At 39.4% G+C, this 24,488-nt stretch overlaps 1 protein-coding gene across 1 annotated transcript in view; it reads left to right on the forward strand.

Moving 5' to 3' along the window:
• Positions 1 to 24,488, forward strand: part of nsun3 (NOP2/Sun RNA methyltransferase 3) — a 45,846-nt gene that overhangs the window by 14,380 nt on the left and 6,978 nt on the right. The window contains exon 3 of the mRNA XM_065254900.2: positions 13,725 to 14,083. Within this exon, the coding sequence (XP_065110972.2) occupies positions 13,725 to 14,083 (359 nt within the window). The remainder of the gene's footprint in view (positions 1 to 13,724; positions 14,084 to 24,488) is intronic.

Genomic DNA, 24,488 nt, shown 5'->3' on the forward strand with positions numbered 1-24,488 from the left:
ACCGGAGGCTGTGATATGTTGTCCTGGTTTCCCTGGCTGTTTTCCAGAAAGTCGTCCTTGGGTGCTGAATCTTGGAGCCGTTCTTATCTGACACAGTCTGACTGTGGTGAGCTCTGTGGGCATGACTCAGCTGAGATTGTGTCCATGAGCAGTGGTTGTTGTGGCTGCGTGGTGTTATCTCTGTCCTTGTCGGATATGTCGACGGCATGTCCATTCAGGTGCTGAAAAGAAGTCCTGTGGTCATTCATACTCTGTCCAGGTGTGTGTGCCATTCAGGTTGAGTGGATTGGCACACACTGGTGAAGGGAGAAGTAGATATTGTCCTTTAGCACTCTTGCACCCAGTCTGTTTGGGTGGATGCCATCCTGTTTAAATAGTTGTCTCTGACTCCAGAAAAGATTGAAGTTGTTAATAAAGTTCAGTCTCTTTATGGTGCAGGTTTTTTTTCAGCCATGTATTAAGTCCAAGCAACCGTGAAAACCTATTTGTTCCTCTTGCTGGAAGTGGTCCACTGATGAAAGGCTGAACCTTCACTCTTCTGAGTGTTTCAAAAAGTTTGTTGAAATCCCTCTTAAGGAGTTCAGATTGCTCTTTGTGAATATCATTCTTCCCCACATGAATGACAACTCGATTTACAGTCTTATGTTTCATCAGAACGTTCTGAAGTTCCCTGTTTACATCAGAAACAGTTGCTTGTGGAAGGCAGCACGTAGTTGAGTCCCTGTTGCTAATGTTTCTGATAACTGAGTCACCCAATATCAGAGTTCTGGGCTCGGATGCGCTCTGCGCTGAGTGCCGCTGTCTGCTCGATCTTGAGCGGCAGTTAGCATCAGTGTTAGCTGCTGGCTGATTTGATCGGTGTTCAATCACATTTATCACATTTGGGGATTCCTCACTCATATTCATTAATACTTCAAATCTGTTCTCAAGATGTATAGGTGGTGGTAGAAAGTAGGTGTTTGCAATCCTAACTGTATCTGGGGTAGAGGAAGCTACTGCGGCAAAATGTGATGCTCGTGACAGTCTGATTTCTCGAGTGATTTTGGGTCTTGCTCCCTGTTTGTACCATTGATTAGAGTGTTGATCATTAGATTCATGGGACTCACCGGCTGAATGCTGAGGGCGTCCATGATGACGAAGCTCTGTTGTGTGTTCCGTCTGGTTTGGTAATCCTGTAAGTAACTTTGTTTCAAGAACAGCAATCCTTTGTAAAAGTCTGTGACAGTTTGTGCAGCAAGTAGATTTTTGATGAGGCATTTCTTTTTCTTATTCTGTTGAATGAAGGCAGCTGTATTCCTTCTGGAATGTAAGCTGATGGCGGTGTGAGGCTAGACGGATGAAAAATTCCACTTTTTTGTAATCTTCCAGTCCCTAAAGTTTGTAATTTAATGTTGATGCCAAGCTCTGTTGTTTGAGCACTATGCTGATTTGCTGAAGTAAAAATTATAAGATAAAATACAAAAAAACGATAGAGCAAAGCGCAGAGCAGTAAGCAAGAACGTCCGAACAGTAGCAAAGCAGGAAGTAGAACATACCCTAGTAAGATTATAACATATGAAATATATCATAAACGTGCCTGCATTTAAAATAAGATTGCAAAAATATACTTATTTCTTCAAATACTCAAGAACATATAAATAACATCTATTAATATACAGTAATAACATCTGCTGGAAAGTTCTACACCTCCCACTTGGTCTACAGATTCTAGACTCCAAGTAGGCCACCATAACCAAACAATTCACTTTAGATATGACTTTAGATTTTCTCCCTTGCTATGCAAATAAATAACATTGCATACTTAACCATGAACATATTAAAGGACAAGTTCGGTATTTTACACTTAAAGCCCTGTTTTCAGATTGTTTATGATGAAATAGAACGGTTTTGACTGATATTTCGACATATGATGCCGGCCCGAGAATTTTCGTGTGTTTCTTGTATCACCTCCCACCTCTATAATGGCTTTATAGGTGCACAGGAACAATCCTTCCTATATGCATTAAACTTTCATTTACAAAGACGTGAGACTCACCGAGTAGTCAGGGGTGTTCACTGATATGCTCACACAAAAATCGCTGCAAAAGATGCTTTCCAACAGTATCGTAGTTTTGTCCAACTCCATTGACTTGTATTAGATGTGCTGTGAGGTATGGTATTTCTCCACGCCGGGAACTTTGTTTCAATTCTTGCAATTGGCAAAGGCGGATTATTGCCACCAATTGGGCTGGAGTGTTTATTATTCAAGCTCTCAACGGAAGAATATACGGGTGTGAGGCGTTTGGAAAAATAGGTCCACAAGTTTACAACGAATGCTAAAACACCTGTTGGAAAGCATCGTTTGCGGCGATTTTTGTGTGAGTATATCAGTGAACGCCCCTGACCACATGCAGGGATGTGATTTTTCCGGATTAATCCGGAATTCCGGATTTTCCGACCTGAAAATGTGACCTACGTGAATCGTGCAGATATGTAAAAAAAAAAAAATAGGGGGGAGGGGGGTATCTCACAGCCGTCGCCATGGTAACCCGGGACGGAACCACAATCGCCGTCCCCGCGCAACAGGGCCACACCGGGGCAGCACGTCAGATGACAAAGAGGTGCATTTTCCTTCCTTTCCAAGTATCAACAAGGATGTGTTTCCAACCATTCGCAAATGGCGGATGGCTAAGTATGATTGTAGTCACCATTTACCAATCAGACCCGATCGTTTCTCTCCTCTCTTCTCCTCATTTGCGACGTTTGGCTGTCACTCGCGTGACGCGAAACAAAGCGGCAAACATACACGTCGGTTTACTTGGTGGATTTGGAGCGGCAATTTTCACAGAAATGAGAGGAAAAACGAGCGCCATTGCAGAAAATTCTGGTGGCGACTGAGAGAGGGACGATGCAACAATATTGGTTCCGAAAAAAAGGCAAGGAAATAAGTTACCTCTGAACGTTTCTGAATCGGAAGGCTGCAGCCTCCAGAGGTCTCATAGGCTGCATACGTCATCGAGCCTGGTTTAACCTAACTGAGCATTACATTCGGAAGTCATAAACATATTACAACAATTTACGATTAACTAAGAATAATAGTAAACTTCATAATTGTTAATATTGTGACTCTTGATGAGTCTTGATGACGTATGCAGCTTAGAAATGCGAACTCTGGAAGGCTGCAGACTTAGGATTGAGAAACGGCCTCTGTACGGCCAATCGTTTGTTTCAAAGGTTTCGTGTTTTTAAAGTTTTAAGGTTGACCAGTTTGATTAAAATAAATAGCTCCTGTACTTTTTTGTACAATTGCTTTTATTTATTAGTGTCATTCTATTGTTTATGTTTAACAAAGTTACTCATCTACAGGGGTCTAAAAGTAGAAAAAGAGACCTTTAAGACACTTTATTACAGGGGTTCTCAAAGTCCGGACTCCGGTCCGGATCCGGACCCGACGGCAACTTGATCCGGACCCGCGTCCACTTCATATTACAAGTGCATTAATTTCTATGTGATTGATTAAATGTGTGCATTTGCTATTTTACAAGTGCATATTAAACTTGTAAACCATTCGTTTAGTTCTTTTTTCTTTATAGATTTAAGAGTATTCCTGGTCCGAAAATAAAACGAGTTATATAAAATATTCCTGTGTGACGCTGTAGCCATCACACCCAGATATTATGCACAGCTACTTCATGCACTACGGCTTTTGATTAGGGGTGGGAATCGCTTGGACCCTCATGAATCGATTCAGAATCGATTCTTAGGGTCCCGATTTGATTCAGAATCGATTCTTGACGTACTAATTTGCATATCTGTGACGTCATTACATCGCATTTGGTTTCAAAGCCAGGTTAATGTTTGCGCTTTTGCTAGTCTCTGAACTGTCATATACTGTACTTTAATGCAACTAGAGATAAATAATGTCATTCTTATATACATATATGTCCTGTTTCTGTTGTAAGACATTAAAACCAGTAAAAATATTAATTTAACGTGACATATTAATTCTATATGTTAACCGGCATTAACTTCCACGAACGTTAAGCATCTAATCATCATCATTATACACAGTGATTGGCAGTATTACTGTATTTATATAATGCAGCGCACCCAGCGACTGAATAACAAACTATGTGCATATTTTTACAGAAGTATATTCATATATCTAAACAGTCTGCGGATGGTTTAGGGCAGGGGTGTCCAATACCTCGATCGCAAAGGCAATGCCGGTAGATCGCACAACTGCTGCTCCACGCGCAAAATTGTCATTATGGTCTTTTGTGTAATTGTGAAACATGCAGGTCTTTTTGAGTTGCTGCGCCTTTCTTCTCAAATGTGTTTTGCCATGCCACTGCAGCTCAGTCGTCTTTAACTTCCAAAATTCACATGGATGCGCATTCTTGCCTCACGCAGTTGCTGATTCACACGCACGGTGTGTGTGAGCGAGCAAACGAGAGGGAGAGAGAGGCAGCGTAGCGCTGATTTGTATGCTTCTGATACTGTTTGTTTCACTAAACCGCATCTCCGCTATTTTAAGGAGTACTCGACATGTACTCAAGGATTTTTTTTAAAACTCCTCAAAAAGAATAGAGTAATGGTGACAGCCCTAAATTCAATGTAGAGATTCAATTAAATTCAATTCAATTTTATTTATATAGCGCTTTTCACAAAAGTCAATTGTTTCAAAGCAGCTTTACATAAATAGAAGCAGTGAAAAGCACAGAAAACGACAGATAGCACAACAAAATACATGATAGCATGAGCAGTTAAATTTGCTGCGACTATGACTCAATATTATAATTGCACGTATTACTAAAGCAACGTATAGAAGAGGAAGCTAGGTAAAGCCCAAAAAGGCTGCCTCCCCGGGGTGAAAAACCCCCTAGGAGAAAAAAAAAAAAAAAAACCCAGGGCTTTTATCCGAGGAAAAATAAGTCCTAGGAGGGAAAAACCCTTGGGAGAACGGAAATGGAGATTTAGCGGAGATTAAGTGGTTCTGCCGGTGATCGTTGGTCAGGTATCAGCTGGGCATAACGTTGAAGGACAGCCAGTAGATCAGAGGTGTGCCGACTTTCACATCTACCGGGACTGGGTCTGTTTGTCAGACAGGGAGAGAAAAACAAAATCGTATTAGCGTAGCGGCCGTTCATATGTATTGAAGTGTCACACAGTGATATGGTTTAACTCAGCTTAGTTCCAGACAGACTAAATATTGCGGCATAATTATGTTATCCACAGTTGAGGATTTAGCAAATTGGGGGCCCAATGCGAGGGTATATATGGTAAATAAGGGTCACCTTCCGATCTTTAAGAGAAAATGAAACCTGACGACCCGTTTGACTAAGGCCTAAAGCCCCACTGTCGTCGTTAATGCAGGTTCAGTGGCAAACGGGTCTATATTGTATACCATTTACAGGACCAGGAGAAAACGCCAAAAACATCGCAACCCGACCATACGTGTTAACCCGTTTGACTAAGGCCGGAAGCCCCACTGTCGTCGTTAATGCAGGTTCAGTGGCAAACGGGTCTGTATGGCATACTATTCATTAGACTTACGATAGCACCAAAATCGCAACCCGACCATACGTGCCAACCCGTTTGACTAAGGCTGGAGGCCCCACTGTCGTCGTTAATGCAGGTTCAGTGGCAAACGGGTCTGTATGGCATACTATTCACAAGACACACGAAAGCGCGAAAAACGCAACCCGACCATACATACCAACCCGTTTGACTAAGGCTGGAGGCCCCACTGTAGTCGTTAATGCAGGTTCAGTGGCAAACGGGTCTGTATGGCATACGATTCATAAGACTTACGATAGCGCCAAAATCGCAACCCGACCATACGTGCCAACCCGTTTGACTAAGGCTGGAGGCCCCACTGTCGTCGTTAATGCAGGTTCAGTGGCAAACGGGTCTGTATGGCATACTATTCATAAGACTTACGATAGCGCCAAAATCGCAACCCGACCATACGTGCCAACCCGTTTGACTAAGGCTGGAGGCCCCACTGTCGTCGTTAATGCAGGTTCAGTGGCAAACGGTGGCAAACTATTTAATGCAATTCATTTTAAGTGTTCATGCAGAAAAGGTTTTTATTTATTTATTTGGTTGGTCTGTGTTATGACCGTGAGTGCTTTGTTCCGTGAAAATAACTATTGCGAGTTAAGAACCTTTACTAGACAAATTATGCGAATGCTTTGTTGAAGAGAAAAGTTTTAAGTCTAGATTTAAAATGATCGACTGTGTCTGATTCTCGGACATCGGTTGGTAAATCATTCCAGAGCTTAGGGGCTAAGTAGGAAAAGGATCTTCCACTTTTAGACACTTTTGATAGTCTAGGGATAATCAATAGGCCAGAATTTTGCGACCGTAGTGTGCGTGATGGATTGTATTCTGATAGTAATTCTCTAAGATATGAGGGTGCTAAGCCATTTAAAGCTTTGTAGGTGATTAGTGATATTTTAAATTGGATGCGATATTTAACTGGTAGCCAGTGTAAAGATGCCAGAATTGGGCTTATGTGGTCATACTTCTTAGATCGAGTAAGTACCCTTGCAGAAGCGTTTTGAACTAGCTGAAGCTTGTTGACCTGATTTGAATGGCATCCCCCGAGTAGCGAGTTACAATAGTCTATTCTAGAGGTCATAAAAGCATGAATAAGCTTCTCTGCGTCAGATGTAGACAGTATATGGCGTATTTTTGAGATATTTCTAAGATGGAAGAATGCTGTGCGGCAGACGTTGGCGATATGACTATCAAAGGATAAGTTGCTGTCGAACATCACACCTAAGTTCCTAACCGTGGAAGATGGCACCACAGTACAGCCATCTATGTGCAATTTGTAATCTGACATATTATGTTTGTAGCGATTTGGTTCAATAATAAGTACCTCTGTCTTATTGGAGTTGAGCTTAAGAAAGTTATGTGCCATCCAGTCACTAACATCGCTAATGCAGTCTTTTAGCTTAGAAAACGTGTGTGTTTCGCTGGGATGCGAGGAGATGTAAAGCTGGGTATCATCCGCATAGCAGTGAAAACTTATGTTATGTTTCCTGATAATGTCTCCTAGGGGTAACATGTATAACGAGAACAGGATAGGACCTAAAACTGATCCCTGCGGTACACCGTATTTAACCAGGGAGTGATATGACTCTTCCTCATTTACATAAACAAAGTGATAGCGATTGGTTAGATATGACCTAAACCAGGCTAGCGCCTGACCACTGATACCAACATAGTTTTCTAGTCTATTGAGTAGGATTCTGTGGTCTATTGTGTCAAATGCTGCACTAAGGTCTAGTAATATAAGAATTGAGATTTCACCACGATCGGATGTTAATAGGAGGTCATTTGTAACTCTAAGCAACGCTGTCTCTGTGCTATGGTGGGGCCTGAATCCTGATTGGATCTTTTCATATGTACTATTATTTGTCAAGAATGTGCGTAACTGGCTTGCCACTACCTTTTCTAATATTTTCGAAAGAAAAGGGAGATTTGAGATTGGTCTAAAGTTATTAAGTTCTCCTTGGTCAAGCTGTGGTTTTTTAATCAGCGGTTTAATAACTGCTAGTTTGAAAGCTGTTGGAACGTATCCTATTTCTAGCGATGAGTTAAAGATATTTAGAACCGGGGTTGACACTACAGGGAATACTTCTTTAAGTAGTTTTGTGGGAACGGGGTCTAATATACAGGACGATGATTTGGATGATGTGACTAGTTTAGAGAGCTCATCTATTGTAGTAGGTTTAAATGAATCAAGATGTTCGTATGGTAGTCTAGTGTTAAGTGAACTAATGGGTAGAGTGGTGGCTGCCTGGGTAGCTACGATGTTTTCCCTAATAGCCGAAATTTTGTTAGAAAAGAAGTTCATGAAGTCGTTACTATTGTGTTGAAGTTTATTATTGGTTTCTGTTTGTTCTTTGTTTCTAGTCAGTTTCGCAACTGTGCTAAAGAGGAAACGAGGGTTATTATGATTCTCATTTATAAGCTTGCTAAGATATGTAGATCTGGCGGTTTTAATAGCCTGTCTGTAGTGTTTAACACTCTGTTTCCATGCTGCGCGCCATACTTCTAACTTTGTGCTTCTATAATTTTTTTCCATTTTTCTAGCTGCCTTTTTAAGGGCTGCTGTGTGATGGTCATACCATGGAGCTGGCGTTTTTTCTTTGAATCTCTTTTTTCGAATGGGAGCAACGGCATCCAATGTGTTAGAACAGACATTGTTTAGGTTTTCTATTTTAATATCTAGATCGTCACAGTTATCTGCTACATGTTTCATTTGGGACAGGTCTGGAAGAGTGCTAATAAAGCTATCTTTAGTGGTGGAAATTATTGTTCTGGCTAGTCGGTAGCATGTTGTAGATTGAGTGATCCTATCTAGAAGTACAGTGTATGACACAAGGTAATGGTCAGAAACTGCATCACTCTGAGGTGATATTTTGACGTCATTAATATTGAGTCCGAGTGACAGAATTAAGTCTAATGTGTGATTACGAGTATGCGTTGGCCCTGTCACGTTTTGTCTAATATTGAGAGAATTTAGAACATCTATAAACGCACGTCCTAATGCGTCTTTTGGGTTGTCCACATTGACATTAAAATCACCAACAATAAGAGCTTTATCTACAGTGACTACAAGCTCAGATAGGAAATCTGCTATTTCATTAAGGAAATCTGCATGGTGGCCCGGTGGTCTATAGATTGTCGCTAAAGCAAAAGAAAGCTGTTTGTGGTTACGATCAGTTATTTCCATATTTAACACCATTACTTCAAATGATTTAAATTTTAGCTCAGATTTTTGGTTTACTTTAAACATTGTGTTGTATATTGTAGCTACACCACCCCCTCTCCCCTTTAATCGAGGTTCGTGTTTATAATAATAGTCTTGTGGGGTGGATTCATTTAAACTAATGTAGTCGTCTGCTTTAAGCCAGGTTTCTGTTAAACAGAGTACATCTAAGTTTTGGTCTGTAATTATTTAATTGACAATAGGTTCTTTATTGGTAAGCGATCTAATGTTAAGAAGGCCGAATTTTAAGATTCGAGATTCATCTGTTAATGTATTGTTTTCTAATTTTATTTGAATCAGATTTGTACCAGATGTAACAAGCGGTGCCCTGTATTTATTTGTTCGGGGAACAGATACAGTTGAAATGTGCTGATATTTCGGTAAGATTGACTCGAAGTGCTGGGATATAAGTGGTCTTGACATATCACGGCAGCTAACAGATGGACGGTTAAGCCGATCCGTCTGTTTCCTGACCTGGGCCCTGGATAGTCAGACTATATCAGAATTAAGACTATTGATCAGATTTTTAGTGAGTATAGCACTTCCTTCCGATGACGGATGAAGGCCATCTCGGGTTAAGAGAAATGGTCTTCCCCAGAAATGCTTCCAATTGTCTATAAACCCTACGTTATGCTGAGGGCACCACTTTGACATCCATCCATTGAGAGACACTAATCTACTATGTGTTTCATCTCCCCGGTAGGCGGGGAGGGGACCAGAGCATATTACATTGTCTGACATTGTTTTTGCAATTTCACACATCTCCTTAATATTATCTTTGGTGATTTCCGACTGGCGGAGCCTAGTGTCATTCGTGCCGGCATGAATAACAATCTTAGAAAACTTCCGCTTAGCATTAGCCAGCACTTTAAGTTTGGATCTAATGTCAGACGTTCTGGCTCCCGGTATACAGTCGACTATGGTGTTTGGTGCCTCAATGTTAGTGTTCCTGAGTATAGAATCTCCAATGACCAGGGCACTTTTAAAAGGTGTTTCAGCTGGTATACTCCTTAGGGGATCGAATCTGTTAGAAATTGTCGTTACGTTATGGGTCTTAGAAGGACGCCTTATATGACTATGCCGCCGAACAGTCACCCAGTTTGACCGCCGACTTGACTCTGATGACGGAACCGAGCCATGTGTATTTTGATAAACACTATGCGCGCTTGATACAGTATTTGTAATATTTATATTAGCATCTGATGTCGGAACCGAGCCATTAGTCTTTTCGCTCGATAGATTATTTGCGACAGTAACATTAGCGGTTTTGCTATCCTCAACTAGCGTTCGGATGCGCGATTCTAGTTCAGCAACCTTCTCAGTTAACCTTAATACTTCAATACACTTAGTGCATGTAAACCCCTCTATGCTAACAGCAGAAGCTAAACTATACATGTGGCAAGTAGTACATGTTACAATAACAAGCGGAGTCTTACCGCTTTCATGCTGGGCGATGGCGTCTTCGTTTACCCGAACGCGGTCCCCGGAGCTGCATCGCGTGGGGTGTTCGGTTGTGACACGCCTCGGTCGCCTGCGAACGTCTGGGGCCAGGGTGATGTTTGGCTTGCCGAATCTGCGAAGGCCGGGCAGCGGTTCCTCCACAGCTTCCCGATCACTTTCATGTCGTTCACGGTCCGTGAAGCTGCATCGCGTGGAATGCATGTTTGTTGCTCGCTTGTGGACGTCGGAAGGCAGGGTGAAGTGGGCGCTGTACCTCGCCTTGGATCTGCTAAAACCGGGAAACAACTCCTCCACAACTTCCCGCTCAGGTGAGGATAGGTCAGAAAAGCATATATCAGATGAATCCGCCATTAGATCGGAAAATGCTAGCTTTAGCCTCCACCGTGTGGATGCTAGCGGGCTATATGCTAACACTGGGTGTTTATTAGTGATAAATAGTTTCACGTGGTAGTACTGCTCAATAATCGTCATGGTAAAGATATATGCAGTATAGTCCTACAAGCATTTAAAGTGTTCTTTCTCTTCTGCTCTTGTAAGCTCCGCTATGCGCTCTTGCAGGGCGCGCTCTCTTAAGTTGTCCGTGTGCATCACCGCTCCCCCAGTTGAGTTCCGCCTTTTGGTTCTGATAACGTGACGTTATTTTGTAAACTAACATTTAAGAATCGATTCTTGACATTTGTGAATCGATTCAGAATCGGCCCACGTCCGAATCGCGATTCATCTAAGAATCGATTTTTTTGCCCACCCCTACTTTTGATCAGTCCTTACCAATCACTGTTGGTTTGAGTCGTTTAAAACATCCATTTAAAAAAGCAACACTCGTCAAACATAATCTTATACATATTCTTTATTATCATGAAAATACCTGAAAAGGTTTGAAGAACAGAAATATAAATATATCCTTAAGCCATTTCCTGGAGCTCCGTGTGTCTGGTTCTTCGTCTACAGCACATATTAAGTTTCTGCACAAGAGCGCCCCCTGGCTTTTGGATGTAGCGGCATTTCACCGTAATTCATTGAGAAGCATAGCAAGCATCATCAGCCAATTTATAGGTGCACCCCTAATTTTGGTCAGTGTCTCTGCCTACCAACCACACTTTTTTTTGCCATGGCTTATGCATCTGATGGAAAAACAAACTGTGCCATTTCTCTAATTAGGTTGCTCTGTATTTTGCACCTAATTAGTTAATGTACATTGTATGTTAATTTTTTTACGCTGCTGGTCCTGAGTACATATTTCGTTCTCATGTGTCAACATGTACAGAATGACAATAAACCTACCTTACCTTACCTTACCTTACCTTACCTGGTTACTTTTGGCATATTTCTTGTGTTTATTTTTTTATTTTATTTTTTACTTTAAATGCAAAATACACTTATGTTTTTCCCAAACTATTTGTGTTGATTTGTTATATAAACAAATGATTTACATAAAGTTTTTCCGGATCTATGAAAATTATGGGAATTCAGATTTGGACCATTGAATGTAAACTTTGAGAACCCCTGCTTTATTATAACTAAAGGTCCTGTGTAGCACAATTTACAGATATTTGTATTAAAAAATACTCTGGTAAAAATAGAAGTACTGATTTAACTTCTTTACTCAAGTAAAAGTATCAAAGTACAGGCTTGGAAATTTACTTAAAGTATAAAATTAAAAGTAGCCATGCCTTTAGTTCTTTATAAGCCATTGCCTACATTTTATTTGGATGTCTGCAAAATAGGCCTTCTTTTGACATGAACATTTGCATGTTGCACATTTAGCTGTTAAAGTTGTGTAAAAATGCAAAACAAAAATAAGTTAAAACATATTTTTTTGTCATGGTTGTTGATATAGAGAGAGGTGGTGATGGAGCAGTGGACAAGACACTTGCTTTTGATTCCCACTGTTACACATCCACCAAATAAGTTGTTATGTGTCATACTGTACAAAAAAGTTGCATGTTGCACATCTAGCTGTAAAATAAATTAAAATGTGTTTTTTGTTCAAATAAGTTATTACGGGTCCTACTTTACTATCCGTATAGATCCGCCACCAGTTTGATTGGCATGTGTATGGGTGGGGGGTCTTGATATATTTTCCTGCTTTTTGTCCTTAGCCAATCACATGCCTGCACATGGTGAGTTTCACGTCTTTGTAAATGAAAGTTTAATGCATTTTAGGAAAGATTGTTCCAGTGCACCTACAGACCTATTGTAGAGGTGGGAGGTGAAAAACAATCACCCGGAAATTCTCGGGGCAGCCGCATATGTCGAAATTTCAGTCAAAACCGTTCTATTTCATCATAAACAATCTGAAAACAGGGCTTAAAGTGTAAAATACCGAACTTGTCCTTTAAGGTAGTTTAATGTCCAAAACAATACACATTGACCTCCTTTACCGAAACACTCTACCAGCCTCGGGGAAAGACCGGAATGTGCCGGAAGCGCCGGAAAAGACAGAATGTGCTACGATCCTTCTGTCATGATATTTGGTTTACGCCATTGGGCCAAACAGATGGATATATATTAATATTTATTCCCTTACAGTGTTTTGCGAAATATGTTAGGTCATATGAGGGGGAATTTTCACTTTACAAATTTCAGATATGGCAGATTTGTATGAAATTAAGATCACAGACAATCTCCGCAATTATTACAAATAACTAGAGGTCATCAGGTAATACTAATCCTGTGCAAATGGGGCTTTAGTGCCTTAACACTGTTAAAGGGACACTCCCCTTTTTTGAAAATAGGCTCATTTTGAAGCTCCCCTAGAGTTAAACATCTGATTATTACAGTTTTATAATCCATTTAGCCAATCTCCGGGTCTGGCGCTACCACTTGTAAAATAGCTTAGCATAATCCATTGACTCTGATTAGACCGTTAGCATCGCGCCTAAAAAAATAACCAAAAAGTTTCACTATTTTTTCTATTTAAAAATGCACTTTTCTATTGTTACATCGTGTAATAAGACCGACAGAAAATTAAAAGTTGCGATTCTCTAGGCAGATAAGGCTCTCATTCTGGCGTAATAATCAAGGATTTTGCTGGCGTACCGTGGCTGCAGCATGCGCAATGATATTACACAGCGGCAGCGCCCAAAAATAGTTCAATAGCAGGGGACTATTTTCGGGCACTGCGTAATATTATTTCATTAGAAAAATATCAATATTCTTTGGTCATTTTTGAACGCGATGCTAATGGTCTAATCAGGTTCAATGAATTATGCTAAGCTATGCTAAGAGTGGTATGGCCAGATCCAGAGATTGGCTGAATGGATTCTAAAACTGTAAAAATCAATTGTTTAACTCTGTGGGAGCTGGAAAATGACCCCTTTGGCCCCTTTGATTAAACCATTGGTTTGTTAAATTAGTCTTTTTCATGCTAGCAGATATGTTGTTTTTAAATTTATTAAATTCGACCAAATATCATAATGTATCTAATATATATGACAGTACCATGATTTTACTACCTATACTCTAGCAGTAAAACCTACATAAATGTTTTTTTTAGGGAGGTGCTTCTGAATCCACACTCATGGCAATATGGTGTCTTGCTTAATCGCTTCAGTGACCTTACAAACCTCAAGCAAGGCCTTACAGCACTAGGATACAGAAGCCTCCTTCCACAAGTATATCCTGAATCCCAGACCCACACAGCACACTTCCCCCTACAGTGTTATATTCACAGAGATCCAGTGCATCTTCCCAAACAAGTCCACCACCCAGGTTGGCTGAAACAGTACTTTCTCCTGAATGCAGCCTCAGTTTTGCCAGTACTGACTTTGGATGTGAAGGAAGGGGAAAATGTGCTTGATCTTTGTGCAGCTCCTGGTGGGAAAAGTCTGGCAATACTGCAGATGACCACTCCTGGTAAGTTCTAATCAGGTCTGTGTAACAATATATTTTGTAGAATTCATGGCCATGGTGATGAGAAATATATCTTAAATATGCATGCCTATCACAAGCCCTGTTCTCTATTTTATACAAAATAAAAGCTTTATACACTAGATGTTTCTTTGAACGTATATACAGTTGTATTATGCTGGGTCTGTTTAACCCTTATAATTATTACACTGATTCTTGAAACTTTGGCAAATACATGTCCCACTAAGAAAAGTGCTAATTCTGTTGGAAATTAATAACATTTTCATGAAGAAAAATAATCAATGTAATAATCAGGGGGTCCTTTGCACATATGTAAGGTTCTTTTATAGGTTTATTTATATTTTTATTAATTTAATGATTATATGCTGGCCCATTGCCTACAAAATCAGCTGTCCTCTGTTAAGAGATAATCATTTCAACTTGATTAAAAAAGCCAAAAGTAATAATTGAATTGAATAATATATTTACCACAAAAGTCCAAATTAAAATCTAGGGGTGATCGAGCTTTTGCCATAGCCGCACCTAAACTTTGGAACACGTTACCACTTAATATAAGAATATCACCAACATTACATATTTTTAAATCAAAGTTAAAAACATACTTTTTTACTAAGGCCTATGACTCGTGATGATATTTGTTGTCTGATGTTGATGTGGTTTGTATATTTGTGTTTTTGTTTTAATTAGTCATTATATCATTGTACAGCACATTGGTCAACTGGAGTTGTTTTTAATCGTGCTTTATAAATAAATTGAGACTTGAGACTTACCACATGAAAGGGTACATTTTATGTATTAAAAATTACAAACAGTGAGTTTTGAACAATATTAACTATTATTTTGTGATTGGTCAAAATGTGTCCCACATATTCGTCACCACCGTCAGATATTTATAAAAAGCAATAAAATCAGACAAGTACAGGGTCAACTGCATTCCTGAGGAACCCATTTTCGAACCTTCAGCTCTACTGCATGCTTCAAGATTACTCAAGCTCCTGTATGTTTGCTATTTTCACTTAAACTTGTTCATATTTTTGGACACTGCTACTGTGACAACCATAACATGTCAACACCGTCATCTTTGTAAAAAAAAATATTAGATTAGATTATGAAATAAACGTATCATTTTTAAGAAGAGGTCTGAAGTAGCTAGCAACAGAGGGGAAACAAGATGGCTAATGTGAACAACTCATCTATTTTTTTTTTATCTATATTAGGTTTTTGTCACCACCGTCATATGTCACCACCGTCAGGTTTTCTGTCTGTTCTCTCAGGTTTTATGTATTTTAGGAAGTTATGATTTGATATTTGTTCATCACAGTGCTCAGGATTGTTATTTTTTGGACCAAATATTTACATAAAGTTTAAGCAAGAAGCCATTGACTTGAGTGGTATACATTTTGGAATAAGGAGGCCAATGTCACCACCGTCAGACGTAGTTTTATTTGTTTTAAATGAATATGCTTACAATATGTTTCTTCAGTGCTGTTGAGTTATTAAATTAATAGTCTCTATTAATACAAAAATATGTTTATTAAATAAAAAATCATTACCTTTTCTATTTAGGCTTGAAGTAAATGTTGTATGAGTAATAACTGGAAAAACGCCTATTTTATGAAAAAAAAAATACGAACAGGGGAGGTTGCACCAGTAAATTGCTGAACAGCCAAGACCTTGGTCTATAACAGTGTTTCTCAAACTTTTTCTGTCATTCCCCACTTTGGAGGTAGGGAAGGGTTCCGAGCCCCACCTGTCCCCAGTTGCCCCAACAAAATGGCAATCAAGGCTTTAAGTTTAACTTTTTAGTTTAAGTTTATTTTAAAACGTAACAGAATTAAACAATTTTAATAGAGAAAATACATTTGTGCAATTGTGCAACTTTGCATGAAAAAAAGACTACATCATATTCATCATACTGATATGATAAATATAAAATATGATAACATCATATTCAGAAACAGAAAATAAAAGTGTGGACTAGTTGTGTTTTGCTTCATTGTGTCACTTTGCAAAATGCAAAAAGAACGAACAAAACTTACAAAAATGAATTTTTGAAAATGAATTGTCACAAACTTATCCATTGTCAACCCTTAAAAGTTACCTGCTACAACCTATACCGCATCTCCAATTAGGTTTTGTTCCGCTTCAATTAACATTCCGACGTTAACTGATTCTTATAGGCTATGGTTCCGTGTGACATTTTCTTTACAGTCTGATGTTGTTTTAGGGTTTTATAAAGATTAAATTTAAATGGTGTTGTTTTGAGTATATGGTCAATAAATAAAGAAATTAATAGAGATGGGCACAAAAATTAACAAATTTCCTCCCATTTCTCAAGCCCCACTTGTAATGCTCCTGTTCCCCACTAGTGGGGCCCGCCCCACACTTTGAGAAACGCTGGTCTATAATGATATACCTTCAGATTTTGTAATTTAATTAACTTTTTTTTCCAAAATTTAAACCTGTTTTATCCAAATTCCCAAGAATCACTGATTAGACTTCAAGTTTGAATTTTATAAGTATTTAGTAAGGTTACATACCGGTATGGAAGTCTTCATAGTTCAGTAAAGTCCCAAAACCACATCAATCCTATACAAATATCCTTTCTGGGTAAAAAAAACATTGTCTACTTCACTATCAAATGTAAAGTTAATTGCATACCTTAATTCACTTAAAAAGATTCCTTTTAGCAGAATGTATTAGTGACATTTTAAAGGAGCATTTTACCCGTAGAAACATTAATCTTTATTGAAAGTGTGTCATATTTGTATTCGAAATGTAACATACATTTAGAATTTGGTGCCTATTTGACAGAGAAAAGGGGTGTTTGTAGTCTCACTCCCTCAACAAAGACATTGCACTTCCTTCTTTCAATGATGCAAAATGATGATTTTTACATCATTGAAAGAAGGAAGTGCAACACTGAAACATGACTGGGGTTCCAACTATACAAAGCTTAATGCAAATGGGTGAAGTGTCCCTTTAAGTAGCACATAATTTTTATTACTGTTACTTTTCATGGTATGTACAGTACCAGTCAAAAGTTTGGAAACAATTGACTAAAATGTTCCCCATGAAATTATAAACCTTTAAATATTTAAAATTACTTTTGAAGACAAAATAAAGTTCTTTCATTATAATTTTTTGGATGACTATTGAATATTCAGGGCTCAACAAAAATAATTTTTTATACTGGCCCGGTCGGGCAAGTGGTTCAGGTTTTCACTTGCCCTGCCAAAATTTTCACTGGCCCCAGTAAAAAAATGTCAGTGTCACATCTTTAAAAATAATTCAAAAGTGAAATATTTTTTACATATACAACAGGAATGTTCCAAAAAAAAGTACCCAACTTTTCTGCTTTACCTGTTAACTGACAGCAAACTTCCAAGATTTTAAATAATATACATTGATGAAAATATATTTTAGTGACTAAGGGTAAAGCACTGGCCCGATCGGGCAAGTGACAATGCTTTGTACTGGCCCGAACGTCTCTCACGCTTGCCCCGGGCCACCGGGCAGTCCTTTATGTTGAGCCCTGATATTGAAGAAAAGGCAGCAAATAAGAGCAGAGGATAGATGTGTACTTTTTCAATATTGTTGGCAATAGTTGACTACACTGTAGATGATAAAATATAACAGTTTAGATTTATTTTGCATATTTTTCATCCCAGCATAATTATTTTCATAATTCCATTGGATAAAAAAAGTCCTGCCTTCCAGTTAAAAGAACCAATTATTAATAGATAAATACTGATGGTTCTCTATGGGAGGGGATCTATATAGAGTCCCTTGATGCGCTTGCAACCTGTGTCCATGTGCAGTAGCTGAATTAACTTAAAAAAGTGCTTTTTACCACAATTTGAGCTTAAGACACAAAATATATGACAGAGTTTATGTTTGTTGAGTTTAGCACGCAATTTAAGAGATATCCGCCTTTCCCCAAGTAGATAGGACTTTTAGGCTGCGTTCGAAACCGCCTACTTCCATACTATCAAAATTTAAAGTTAACTGCATACCTTAATTAAAATAAAAAGATTCCTTTTAGCACGATGTATTAATGGCATTTTAAGTAGCACTTTATTTTTTATTACTGTTACTGTCATGGTACATGTAAATAACAAACCTTTAAATATCTGAAAATGGTTGTTTTGTTGAGTTTAGCATGCGATTTTAGAGATATCCTTCTTTCCCCAAGTAGATAGGACTTTTAGGCTGCGTCCGAAACTGCCTACTTCCATACTATATAGTATGCAAAAAGCAGTAGGCGAAAGAATAGTAGCCTATGCAGGGCTCTAGAGTGGGACCAATTTGGTCGCACATGCGACCTAATTTCTCAATGGTGCGACTTAAAAAAATATCAGGTCGCAATGGTGCGAACAGGAGTTCGAGGGAAAAAGCCATGGTCCAGATCTACATGTGTGTACGTTTAAAAATGCGTGTGAGAGAGAGAGAGAGAGAGAGAGAGAGAGAGGTGAGTCCGTCAGATAAACAGAGTGGATGTAGCCACGGATGATAAGAGAAGAGGAAAAGAACGATTGATAACTTTTTCGTTAAGAATGTTAATGCCTGATCCGTCCGAAGATCATAACCAATGCTCTGACATCAACCTCCCGTCACATCAGGTCCGAACCCGCAGACGGAATTAGGTAATGAGCCTCTTACAATCGAGCCAGAGCATAATTCTTTTGAAGAAAATTATTTGAACGTAACCCCGAACAGCAATTTCGCGCGCCGTTCGCCAAATTTATAGATAAAAGCCAGGAGTCAGGACCGCTGTTTTCTTCATAATCTTACTTCCAAATCTAATCCTATAAACTTTTCGGTGTTTGCTGTATTGCTATTACCGCCCTGCCAGACTGTCTTAAATAGAGAAATAAGTTAATTCCTTGATTTGCGTTATTGATTCATTTATAAATATTTCCCACAAGGGTTTAGTTTATGCGCAAAAAGCATAAAAATGAATAGAACATAATGATTACATCTTTCTTTTGTGAAAAAATAATAAAATAAATAAGCCTAATGAAGTGTGTTTAACTTAAATATTAGCAAATTAACAAAACAAATTCAAAAGTAGCCTATAGGCTATATGAGTTTATTTTTTGTTTGACGCGCTCCAAATCCGATGCAGCACAAAAAAACTTTTTTATGCAATCTCATCACGCGTTTCATGCCTTTACGTCATGGTCCTGTGCTTATTTCTGTCAATGTTCTGCATGAAGATCTTTAAAGTGCCCATATTATGACTGCTTTTCCACAAGTTATATAGGTGTATGAGTTCCATAAAGCATGTTTCAAAAGTTGTTTGCTCGAAATAGCTTGTAGGAAAAGATTGTTACCCATCTCTAGGAGCCTCTGTTTCAGGGCATTTCAGATTGTGCCGTTTTGAGCTAGTCATTACATATTTATGAGCTGCTGCTCCTATGATCACGCCCCACTACTAACGTCATGTGCCCGTGCTCAGTGGTATCGTGAGCAGTACAGACCATACTGTGTTATTATTTTATATATTATTATTATTAACAGTTTATGTTGCCAACAGACAAATCATGCAGAAAAGTATCACTAATATCTATGTGGACCGTAAAGTTATTAGAGGCTCGCCTCGTCAGAAAAGCCGGGGAGTAAGGCCAGTGGCCGGTTGCATAGCCGCGATGTTAAGACTGCGTCTTAAGAATGATTCTGACTAACTAGCAATTGGTTAGGGCTAATCAGTCTTATTATTTGTATTTAAATTAAACCAATCTTCCTTTCTATGTAACATACTTAAAACAGGTATGATCAGTCTTGAAGAAAAAATTCATGACTAACTTTTAAGACTAGTCTTTATGGTTTATGCAACCGGCCACCGGTCTCGGTTAGTTTGGCAAAAAGCTTTTAGCTCTAGCATCATAAATGTAGTATTTTGTGACAGAAGATGACAACATGCAAAATATAACGTGACTTCTTACCTTTTGTGATGATACAACGCGATCGCGAATCGAATCCAGTCTGTTTCAGATGTGTGAATGATCCATGAAAGTCCAATAAAATACATCCAATGACCATTTTTGTCCACAAATGCGTATAATCCGTGAAATATAGATACAGTCTGTTGTTTACATCAGATTTCGTATGAAGGTCTTATCGCCTACAATCTGAGGACTGTTTGCTTCGTAACACACTGTATATAAGATTACTCCGGGTTCCAATAACCACGCGTTAAAAACTTTGTTTTTAAAAGTAGGCGGGAGTATAATCCATAATATCCAAATAGCGCTGTTATTTCCATGAGATATGATAACAGCACAGAGGGTATCATTCAAGTGACTGCTCTATGCTCTCTAGCTACCTGGTGGGTGGAGACCTGCGAGTGGGGTGGTGGGCGGGAAAATTCTAACTGAATGTGACGAAACTTTTTGTTACGTCACAACAGAGCTGAGTTTTAACTCGCGCAATCTGAGACTCAATGTTTGTATGCGGGTGGGAGCATCAGAGACACAAAATAATACCCCAAAACCCAGATAAAGTGAGTTTTTCATAATTTGGGCACTTTAAAGGTTTCTACTTATTTCACGATTTGCGGTGCGGACGGTCGCAGTATTTATGTAAAACGGGCGTGGTATGAAATAAATTGATGCTGATGTCGGATAACGAAAAGTCAAGTGTTATTTTAATCGCGCAGATGCAGGTTATCAAACAGGACTGTGCATGACTCGTATAATGAAAATTATAAAATAGCCTACATGTTTATATTCTGTATTAAACCACCATGGGCGCTAAACTTGCGTTGTTAAAGGGACAGTTCACCCAAAAATTACAATTCTGTCATCATTAACTCTCCCTCATTTTGTAACAAACCTGTAAAAATTTCTTTGTTCTGATAAACACGAAGCAAGATAGTTTGAGGAATGTTAATAACCAAACCAAGCAAGAGCCCCATTCACTTCTAGGAAAAAATAATACTATGGAAGTGAATGGGGCTCATGAATGGTTTGGTTACAAACATTCCTCAAAATATTTTCATTCATGTTCACCAGAACAAAGACGTTTATACAGGTTTGTACCAACATGAGAGTGAGTAAATTATGACAGAATTTTCATTTTTAGGTGAACTATAAATCCGATGCAGTCAAAAATTAGGGTGCACCTAACTTTTGTGCTGGTGCACCCAAGAAAAAATGTTAGGCGCACCAGTGCAACCAGTGCAAAAAGTTAGTCTAGAGCCCTGCTGTGTCCGAATCCTCAGTATACATAAAAGGATAGGCGAGAATTACCGGGATTCGCAAGATTTAGAGGTACATGTACTCAAGTAGCGTCCAAAACTGCCTACTTACATACTAATTGTTTTTATTTATTTTGATGTGTCACCGGGTGACTATATAGGGCGGAACCAAAGGAGGGCGAAGATTGGTTCCTCCCGAAGATGGTTTCCGCCCGGACTAAAATTTTCGAACACGAACACTTCCTGGTTTTGGATGGCAACACAATTCAGGGCTTACGAGCAACAGGTGTGAGGATTAAATGCAGCAGCTTGTGATTGGAGGATGTGTTGACACACAAATAGATCTGCAGAAACACAAGTAGAGGGGAGTTGATTTCGGGGCGAGCTCCGCTCCGCCAAGAGCGGATCAAACACCCACTCCTTTGAAGGCGCTGTTGATCCGGGGATCGCTAAAGCGAACGGAAAGAGTGCGGGGCTGAAGGAATTGAAAGGAAGGAGTGGAGGTTGTTTGCTAAAGGAGCACCACGGAATTGTTGTGTTTTTGTGGTACATTCGATCCATTGGGCTCGATCGGTAGGGTGCTTACCAAGCTGTTGTGGTGTGAAAGTGGAGATCTGGGTGAAACTACGTCTGGTAACAACAGAAGAGGATTTTTACTGGGCGAAGAGAGAAAGAAGGATATATATATCACTGGGCTGAGCATACTGAAACTTCCTTGCTGTTTTGAACGAAATGACATGCATGCTTCATAGATGTGTTTATATGACAGTTGGATGGATACTTACTGGATCACGTGCAGAGTGAAGAGAAACCAGCCAGCTTGAAGGCGAAGGAAACGAGGGAGAGAGTGTTATCATTTACTGTGAGTACAAGGAGCCTAAATCTGGATGCTATTGTTGAAAGTGCATTATTCAACGTGTGTTGTGAGTCCTCAGCGAAGTGAATAGCGGCCCTATCATGGAGCAAAGTGGTGGGTGAGCCAGGAAACATAAATATTGGGAGGAAAGGCAGTCGCGGCAGCTACGTCCATTTACTGGTTCTTCACCATTACAACGCCCAATAGGTTCCCAGGCAAGTTCCCAGAAGACCGTGGCCTGACCTTATCTTTTTCACTTAAAGTGTGTGGAGTGCTGTGGGTGAGTCCTTGACTTTGCTGAATGTGTGTGAACTTGACGTATTGCAGTGGAATGCTGTGTTTATGTTGTCAAAAGCCATTATAGATGGAGTTAGGCGTGGGGAGAACCAACAACCGTGAGGCTGGTGAAGCGCTTCTTTAATTATATGCTGTCCAGCGACGCTGTGTGAAAATAGGTGAAACGTCCCTCTCCAGCCCTGGAAATTGTCTTGGCTCTGTGGAGACGGTGGTGAATAGGGATGCACCGGTTGACCGGCCAGAGATCGGAACCGGCCGGTTTTTGCACGATCGGCAACCGGCCGTTTTTGTATTTTTTCGGCCGATTTTTGCGGAAGTGCACCCGCGTGCACAGACTACATTTTTATCATTCGCAAACATGTGTTTTGTGTAAAAGCATTTCGAAATCTGTGCGCAGGACATTAAGATTGCAAGCTGCAATGTCTGTAAAGGACAAGTTAATCGCGGAGATTAACAACAGTACATTCACAGGGCTCTCAAGTCTCATGCATTCACTGTGAGATACACGCATTTCAGTCAGTTTACACACGTACACCTTGTATTTCTAAGAGACTGATAACTTTTCTTACTATATACAATTAATGGAAGAGGCGCAGGGAAGTTATCTGTCGAGTTTAGCTGTCTCGAGTTTTTCTCGCGCTCCTCTGATGTCAATCACGTGGATGCGCGGCGCGTGCACGCACAGAGTGAAAGAAGAGCAATATCTGATAAATGTGGTAAATAACGCAGGTTTCTTGAATATAGCCAAATACGTGTTAAATCATGCTTTGATTTATTAAAAAACTCTCCAACTGCTTTGCAATCAGAAGCTTTAGCTTACCTGAAACTAACCTGAAATGAATGAAAGGACCAGAGATGTATTTCATTATTATTGACATGTATTACTAAACATGTAACCTTCTCTCTCTCTTAAACACAGTTTAAAATACACGCTGATGGCAAGTGCTGCAATATGCCTACTGTATATAATACAGATTTCATTTTAATTTAGATACATTTGTATTTTTTAATATGTAGAGCAATTTATTTAATTTGGATAAATTTGTCTGTCTTTTATCAGACTTACCAATTGTTATAATGTATATTTGTGCTGGTCAGTTATGAATAATAGGTAACAATGAACTGCTAGCAAAAACTTGAGAATTTGGTGGGGCAGAGGGGTCTCTCCCCTAACAGATGTTATCTCACTCCAAAGTTTTAAATAAAACCTGAGAGCCCTGCATTCACCACAACAAACTTGGTCAGACATTTAATTTACACAATAAGTATCAAAAGTCTGTTGATAATGCAAAACAGGCAAGACCATCAACCCTCACTCAACCATCCATGTTATGGTCTCATTTAACCACTTTTGTTTGTATTGAACGTAGCCTACTGCACAGTTACTGCTGTTAATTTTAGATGGTTACAGTTATTGGTTTCAATAGCCAAACCAAGTTTAGCCTGTTAAATACCAAATAAACATATTGTGTATGTATACTTTCATTCTTTCTTTTTTGTTGCTTGATAAGAAAAAAAATCGGAAATCGGATCAGAATCGGCCAATTTGCTTGTTAAGAAAACCGGTATAAAAACCGGCCATGAAAAATCAAGATCGTGCATCCCTAGTGGTGAATCGTACAGGGAGCTCAGACTATACGTGATTAGAGTTTCAAGGTGGTATCACATGTATGAAGGAAGTTGTATTGCTGCCCAAGCATGGCGTGGATTAACTTTGCCTGTTGCGGAGCCTCTTCAAAAGTGCGCCCCTGTCTAGATCCCTGGAACTATACGTGGAAGGGAGGAGAGGGCAGCATTCGGCTCGACTGTGACAGTGTTGATTTCCCCCGTTGTATCAGAGGCCTCTGGAAAAGGCCTGTGTGAAGACGTCGTACTACAAAAGGTCTGTGAGTAAATCCATCTACTGTATACATGTTAGTCCATCGTAAGCCCACCGCCCACGAGTAGCATTTGAGGTAGAAACTTCTGAGGATAGAGAACCTGAAGAGTCAGGGGCAAAAGTTTCCAGTCACCTGTGTCATACTTACCACTGTGTT

This window comes from Paramisgurnus dabryanus, chromosome 4 (genome assembly GCF_030506205.2).
Source record: "Paramisgurnus dabryanus chromosome 4, PD_genome_1.1, whole genome shotgun sequence".
Taxonomy (NCBI): Eukaryota; Metazoa; Chordata; class Actinopteri; order Cypriniformes; family Cobitidae; genus Paramisgurnus; species Paramisgurnus dabryanus.